This window comes from Sceloporus undulatus, chromosome 4, assembly GCF_019175285.1.
Source record: "Sceloporus undulatus isolate JIND9_A2432 ecotype Alabama chromosome 4, SceUnd_v1.1, whole genome shotgun sequence".
In the NCBI taxonomy this organism is placed as follows: Eukaryota; Metazoa; Chordata; class Lepidosauria; order Squamata; family Phrynosomatidae; genus Sceloporus; species Sceloporus undulatus.
Window position 1 is genome coordinate 36036410 of NC_056525.1, and position 8462 is coordinate 36044871.

An 8462-nucleotide genomic window follows, 5' to 3' on the forward strand; every position below is an offset into this window, starting at 1 on the left:
AAGACTCAGGTTTTGGCTCTGCAACCTAAAGACATGGGAAGCTGATAACTTAGCAACCCTCTCAATGAGCTGTGGTGCCTTCTCAAACATTACAGAAAACAGGAAAACAATCAGAAGTAGAAATTCAGTGTCTGTTAATGCATAATTTGGCTGTGAATTCATGGGATATATGTTCAACTAAGGGGCTTGGCAGACCAACCATTAAGGCCGACCTGGGGATAGAATCTAGGTGTGGCATCCACATGATGCATGCCCCAACTTCACCCCCAGGCTGGTGTAACATTGCACGCCACTCCACATGGCATGCAGCATCACAGTGCTCCTCTGGCAATGGATCTACATGATGCAGCACCAAAGGAGAGTGGAAAAGCCATGCACCGATGGCTATGGTACCCTTTCCGTGGCACAAAAAGGAGAGATTGGGACTGTGGTGTGTGGTTGCTGCAGCCCCAATCCAGCACAGACAGAAGCGGCTGCAGGCCACCCCTTAATGGCGGTTTGTTCAGCTAGTAAGTGTACTAAAGGAGGAAGGTAGTTTGATGCTTTCTTGGGTATGTGGATACAAAGAATGGAAAGAAGAATATACAGTGGTCCCTCTGTATTCGCAGCCTTGACACTCGCGTTTTGGTCATTTGCGAGGCCAAGGCCGCAGCTCCCTTCCTCCCTCTCCCTCCCTTACATTGCATTCCATTGTCGAACAGCCCTAACTGTCAGGAAGTTCCTCCTAATGTTCAGGTGGAATCTCTTTTCCTGCAGCTTGCATCCATTGTTCCGGGTCCTGTTCTCTGGAGCAGCAGAAAACAAGCTTGCTCCCTCTTCAATATGACATCCCTTCAAATATTTAAACAGGGCTATCATATCACCTATTAACCTTCTTTTCTCCAGGCTAAACATCCCCAGCTCCCTAAGTCGTTCCTCATAGGGCATGGTTTCCAGACCCTTCACCATTTTTGTTGCCCTCCTTTGGACACGCTCCAGTTTCTCAATGTCCTTTCTGAATTGTGGCGCCCAGAACTGGACACAATATTCTAGGTGGGGCCTGACCAGAGCAGAATACAGTGGCACTATTACTTCTCTTGATCTAGACACTATACTTCTATTGATGCAGCCTAAAATAGCACTGGCCTTTTTAGCTGCCGCATCACACTGTTCACTCATGTTCAACTTGTGGTCTACTTGGACTCCTAGATCCCTTTCACACGTAGTTTCATTCAGCCAGGTGTCACCCATCCTATATCTGTGCATTTTATTTTTCCGCCCTAAGTGCAATACCTTACATTTCTCTGTGTTGAATTTCATTTTGTTAGCTTTGGCCCAGCTTTCTAGTCTATTCAGGTCATTTTGAATCTTGATCCTGTCCTCTGGGGTATTAGCTATTCCCCCTAATTTGGTATCATCTGCAAATTTGATAAGTATGCTTCCAATTCTGTCATCCAGGTCATTGATAAAGATGTTGAATAGCACTGGGCCCAGGACAGAGCCCTGTGGGACCCCACTGGTCACTTCTCTCCAGGATAAAAAGGAGCCATTGTTGAGCACCCTTTGGGTTTGGCCGGTCAACCAATTACAGATCCATTTAACAGTTCCTTTGTCTAGCCCACATTTTACAAGCTTGTTTGCAAGAATGTCATGGGGAACTTTGTCAAAGGCCTTAATGAAATCAAGATATACTATATCCACAGCATTCCCTTCATCTACCAAGCTGGTAATTTTATCAAAGAAAGAGATCAGGTTTGTCTGGCATGACTTGTTTCTCTGAAACCCATGTTGACTTTTTGTGATTATGGCATTGCCTTCTAGATGTTCACAGACTCTCTGTTTAATGATCTGCTCCAGAATCTTTCCTAGTACTGATGTCAGACTAACTGGACGATAATTGTTGGGATCCTCTTTTTTCCCCTTTTTGAAGATGGGGACAATGTTTGCCCTCCTCCAGTCTGCTGGGATCTCTCCTGTTTTCCAGGAGTTTTCAAAGATTATTGCCAATGGCTCCGATATTACATTTGCCAGTTCTTTTAATACCCTTGGATGGAGTTCATCTGGTCCCGGAGACTTAAATTCATTTAGATTAATAAGGTGTTCCTCTACTATCTCTTTACTTATTCTGTACTGAAATGCCCCTATCCTGTCCTCTGCTCCATTATCCTCAGGTTGAGCACCCTTTGCCTTTTCTGAGAAGACTGAGGCAAAGAAGGTGTTGAGTAATTCTGCCTTTTCTCTGTCTTCTGTTAGCATTTTGCCATCTTCTCCACGCAGTGGCCCTACCGTTTCCTTCTTCTTCCTTTTGCTGCGGATATATCAAAAAAAAAAAAACCCCTTTTTATTGTTCTTAACCTCTCTTGCAAGCCTGAGTTCATTCTGTGCTTTAGCTTTTCTGACTTTACCCCTGCACATGCCTGCTATTTCTTTGAATTCCTTTTTTGTGATTTCCCCCTTTTTCCATTTCTTATACATGTTCCGTTTCAAACTTAGCTCGGTTGAAAGTTCCTTAGTCATCCATCCTGGTTTCTTGAGACACCTCCCGTTTTTCTTTCTCACTGGAACTGTTTGAAATTGTGCCTTCAGTATCTCCCTTTTGAGAAAGTCCCATCCGTCCTGAACTCCTTTATCTTTTAGTATTTCTGACCATGGAATTGCCCTCAATACTTCTCTAAGTTTACTGAAATCCTAAAGTCTAGGATGCGTGTCTGACTATGCCTGGCTTCTCCTGGCTAAACCAGATATCTGTTTAAAAACTCTCCACCTCACTAATACAGACATGTGGGATTCATAACAAATGAAAACTATATTAAGTGTTAGCAAAGTATTTAACAGCAATCTTATTTTTAATGTAAGGCTCTTTAATCCTTAATTATATCAAAATGTATTTAGAAATCCTTCAATTTAGGGAATGTGAAACCATCTGTAATATAGAACAGCCCACACAGTTTTAAAAATCAGTGAAGTCTAATTTAGTTTTGACAAGAAACAGATGTGTGCGTGTTTTTAGATGAGAGGACACAGATTTCTCCATGTTCATTCTGTTAATGAATAAGTACATAAGTAAGGCTTCCTAAAGTGAAAGCAGTTTAGGTAGATATTCTGGAAATATATCACATACTTCCTTTTTGAGGAAGTCATTATCCCCCTTTTGGCAATAAATTATATTCCTTGTAAGTTTAGAAAAAATTAGATGAATCCCCCACTCTAAATAATTCTACTGAATAAATGCTTCATAGATAGATTCCCTCCCCCAACACACACACACACAAACACACACACACACACAGGACTATTGTCAAATAGTGTGTAATGACAGTCTTGTTTGAACACTACCAAGCTGCAGAAGATGGCAGATTGGAAAATCAATCATGAGCATGCCAGCTCAGATTAGAGCTTTGACAGCTTTCTTATAGGGCCTGAGCCATTTTCCAGCTGAGACATGGAAGGTTACCGCACCGGGGATAAAATGTTCCCTGATGCGTTAAAACGGGCATGAGCGGGGCCGCGCATGGAGCGTGATGGGAACCTGATGGGGCCCAGAATGCTAGTTTACCGCACAGGGAACGCTGCCGCCGCCGAGCATTCCCATAGCGTTCCCATCAGGTTCCAGAGGGCGCCATTTCTGGGAACTGTTTCGAAACTAGGACTCAAGGTCAAGCAGCCTCAAGAAATGTAATCCACTCTCTTCTGATTTTTTTAATTGATCATGGATACGTATAGTACCAAGAAAGGATCTAACAGCAAGTGCATGTCCAGTGTGAGTCTGAGACAGTAAGTTATGAAGAGCCATGTTTTGTCTTTTCCTTCTTTTCAGGGATACCATCGGCCTCACCATTACATTGCAACACAAGGTAAGTGCAGAGTAGCTTTTACTATGCATTTTCTATTGCACTTTGCAGTGTTGGTATCCCACAGACAGGATTAGTAAATCTAAAGGAAAGGGAAGGGAGAGAAGAACAACAGTAAAAATAAATCTCCAAATGTAAGATTTATGTAAATCTCAAAAAACAAATAAAAATGGGAACTGAAGGAAGGAGAGGGTTTTTTTTAATCCAATTCAGGAATGCTTTTGTAGATTATTGATTCAATTTTAGGGATATTACAGGTGGAAGGAGATTCTAAAATCCATCCAAGATGAAATCTGTATGTGATGCTACATCTACACTGCTGAAATAATGCAATTTGACACCATTTTAACTGCCATGAAATTTGTAGTTTTGTGAGATATTTAGCCTTCTTTGTCAAAGACAAACTACACAACAAATTACAGATTCCAGAATTAAATAGCATTGAGCCATGGAAGTTAAAGGAGTGTCAGACTGCCTTATTTCTGCAGAGCAGATGCAGCCTGAGAGAGAAGGAGACTGAGAAAGAATACATACTTCTAAAGGTTCAAAGCAGGTCTTTCTTTTGTTTACTACAAAAAAGCCATTTGGGTTCACACAACATAAGCTGTTTTACTCCAGAAGGGTTTCTGTTTTACTCATATTCTGACTGGAAAAGATGAAACCTCTTCCCTTCTTCTCTTCTCTGAGTACAAATTTAACAATGCTGAAATGAATGCAAACCCAGAGCTGCCAGCAACTGAAGAAATTGGAAGAGGGGAAGGAGACATTTTAAAGTCAGCAGTAGTGTAGAGTTACCTGACTAAACTGGGACAATTGTAGTACATAAGAAGTGTCTCAAGGCATTATCAGATAAATTATCACCGAATAGTTGCCAACAATCGAGGCTATGTTCAAAACATAGGTCCTTATCACACAGAGGCTTACCGCTGGCAAAACATTCCTGAAGCATGAAGGTGTAATAGCTCCTCTCTCATTGACAAAGTGTTAGTGGAGCAGCCATTTCTTGAATAACAGAAGTTACCATTATTCAAGAAATGGCTGCTCTGCGAACACTTTGTCAATGAGAGAGGAGTGGGACACCTCAACGACACTTCAGAGGTGTGACCGGCTATCACACCTACACACTTCTGAAGCATTTTGTCAACGATTTAAGTGTGGTAAGTGCCTCCATGTGATAATCTCCACAGTCTTCATTTGTATCTAGTAACAAATCTGCTCAGACATAGCATGGTATATATATATTTCTCTATAACTGAGGAGTCATTTAGTTTCCATGGTTCTCTCCAATGTTAATATGGACTTCAGGTTATCGATGCTTATATCGCTCTGCCATACTTACTGTTTTATAATGGCTTCTCGGATTCAAGAGCCGGATCCGGGAACTCTCACTTCAAAGACCAAACCATTATCCCTAGGATATGTGGCATATCCCTGCCTTACCTTGCTGTATGACTGTGTTTTAAATTTTGTATAAATGGGTTTTTATCTAGAGATGTTTTGTAATGGTTTTTTATTGTTGTAATGGTTTTCTAAGGCTGTAAACCGCGTTGATCTGTGGAAAAGCGGTATACAAATAAAATGTATTATTATTATTATTATTATATCTGTTGTAAAGAAAAAAATAATAAATGAATTGTACTGCAATAACCATTTGGTTCTTTCTCTCACACTTTTTATGCTCTTCAGGACCAATGCAAGAGACAGTGAAGGATTTTTGGAGGATGGTCTGGCAAGAGAACTCTGCAAGTGTTGTCATGGTCACCAACCTAGTGGAAGTTGGCAGGGTATGATGTGACTGAAAGCATTCATTCATATGTTGTAGTTCATGTCAGTTTTGCATTGATTTATTCTGGTGTCTGTCCCATCCCATTTCTGAACTATTCTGCATTTAAAAAAAAATTCAAGAAAGTGTGTATTTGGATATTTTTAAATATATATATATATTTCTAACCTATTTTGCCATAAAATTCAGATTTACAAACATGCACACTGTCATTCCACATAATGAAAAAATGGTGCTTGTAGAAACCTAGATTTAGTCCATACTCAATGGGTGGCTACAATGCAGTTTTTGCATGTACCATTTTAAACCTGTTTCTTTGTCTTTCTTCTTTCTAACAAACAAACAAAAAATGCACACAAATACATGTGCTAAACCTCCCCCACAGAGTGGACTGTGATGTGGAATATGACTGCTGATGTGGAATATCTTGCCCAGTAGTTCAATGTGCTTTGCTGGTGTATATATGTGTTACCATTGGCACAGTTAAAAAATCCCATAGAACTCCTCTAGCATCCTATTTTTCTCCACTACCAGTACACTGGATTTAGACCAATTTATGTATATTGAAGTCAAGGGAGAGAATTTCATGAGGAACTACCCCCCCCCCACAAGTAATTATCAGCCCAATTACACAGTGTGCAAAAAAAAGGGGGGGTCAGACAAGTGAATAATTAAATGAACTGGTGAATGACCAGTTTACTGTCATGAACATGAAAAAGAATCAAAAACTAGAAAGCATCCAAGAGAATTCATACAAGAAACAAAAGTCATATCTCATACATTTTCTATGATTCTATCTATAATCTCAGAGTGATCAAAAGAATGTCTGCTTTATTAGTAGAAAAGCCCAACTTCTTTTGGCCTACGGGTACCTGATTCAGAGGGATATGCAAAGTCATAAAAGAACAACACATAAAATACACAATACTACTTTGAATAAAAAATTTTTTACTACTTTGGTACATTGTCTATAGCCTGTACATACCTATCTAGGATAAAACTTCAGAAATTTCTGAACCAGGAACTCCTACATGTGTGACATCCAGGCTAATTGTTCTATATCTAGTAGATAAAATAGTTCTTGGTCCTTAGTATGAGAGTACCCTATTTGATATAGGGTGTGCTCTAATTGGTGTAGAGAGACAATACCACTTTCAAATGATGCAGCATGATCCTAGCTCAACTAATGCAAGTTGAGCTAGGATACATTGAAAGTATCATGTAGTTCTGATTTGCAAAAATGCACATTTTTGATTTACATCTTGGACTAGCATTCACCTTACATTCTTTCTTGTCTTAGGTGAAGTGTGTCAGATACTGGCCTGATGATACAGAAGTATATGGAGACATCAAAGTCACTTTAATTGAGACAGAGCCATTGGCAGAGTATGTCATACGCACTTTTACTGTCCAAAAGGTAAGAATATACTGACTGTCCCTTCACTCTTGGATGATTTCCCTTGCTAATTAGTCAAATTCTTCATATAATTCATTCCAATTAATATTGGGCCAATATGCAGCCACCAGTTCTAATTATTGATGTACATTATTAGATAAATTCATGAAGGACAAGTCTACCAATAGCTATTCGTCATAAAATCAAAGACAGTGGTCAGCATCTTATTATGACAAACATTTTGTGCTACAACCTGTTTTTTCCAGACTTGCACACCAAGGTGTCCTAGCCCTTGTTGCACAGATGGAACTGCCTTTGTCACTGTAGTCATTGCCACATGTTATCACTAATGATTCATCATTACTGTAATGACAGGGCCTTTCATTCCACTGGCATGCAGAAGTATCTTGCTTGATGTGTCTGTGTGTGATAAGTGCTAAGGAACATTAGTAGAAGAGCACTATTTTCCTCATACCCTGGAAAAATGATTCCACCTAAATATTAGAAATAATTCCCTGATGATAAAAGCTGTTCAACAGTGGAATATGCTGCTTCAGAGTGTGGGAGAGTCTCCTTCCTTAGAGGTTTAAACAGAGGCTGGGTGGCCATCTGTTGTGAGTGCTTTGTGTATGCCTGTGTGGCAGGGGGTTGGATTGGATAATCCTTGTGGTCTCTTCCAACTCTAAGTTTGTATGATTCTATAATTCTACTGGTGGGCTTGCCATAGTACTGGAGTAGTAAAACGAAAGGTCTTGGGAATCAATGTGTCTCCATGTTAGCATTCTTCAAAGTGAGTGCCATTCAACACCTTTTCTTGCTCAAGATCACCACCTACATTATTAATCTTCCTCACTTAAGAATTTTAAGACAGAGGGAGGGAAGGAAGGAGAGAGGGGGAGAGACTATTGTCTGTGATGATGGGAACGGTAATTATTCAGTTTTATTTATTTACTTACTTATTTCAAATATTAAAAATAAAATGTAGAACCTGTCCAATGTTGAAAAAATAAAATAATTTAATACAAAATAATATTTTTATTTATACAATTCTGTTAATATGTTTATTCAATTTATATCCCACCTTTCTCCTACCAAGGGCCCCAAGGCAGCTCCAATAAAATAATTCAAAACATTTTTTAAAAAAATAAACTAAAATACATTTTAGCCAAAAAAGTTAAAAAGAGACACATTTTTTAAAAAAAGCCACCAGATCAAAACTACAATTTTCACCACTGTAGGGTTTTCTGAATTGTTGCTCTACAAGCTACTGTTAGTTCCAGTTGTAGCCTTCTAGAGCATGATACCACATAAGGCAGAGATAACAACTCTACCTAGAACTGAGAGGTGTACCTTCCTGGTATTTCCCCCAAACTCACATTCTAATGAGCATTATTATTATTATTATTATTATTATTATTATTATTATTATTATTATTATTATTATTATTATTAT

The 8462-nt window shown here is 39.2% G+C and overlaps 1 protein-coding gene across 1 annotated transcript in view; it reads left to right on the forward strand.

The window, feature by feature from the left end:
• Window positions 1-8462, forward strand: part of PTPRT (protein tyrosine phosphatase receptor type T) — a 771767-nt gene that overhangs the window by 723645 nt on the left and 39660 nt on the right. The window contains exons 23-25 of the mRNA XM_042464568.1: window positions 3797-3833; window positions 5517-5614; window positions 6914-7030. Coding sequence (XP_042320502.1) covers window positions 3797-3833; window positions 5517-5614; window positions 6914-7030 — 252 coding nt within the window. The remainder of the gene's footprint in view (window positions 1-3796; window positions 3834-5516; window positions 5615-6913; window positions 7031-8462) is intronic.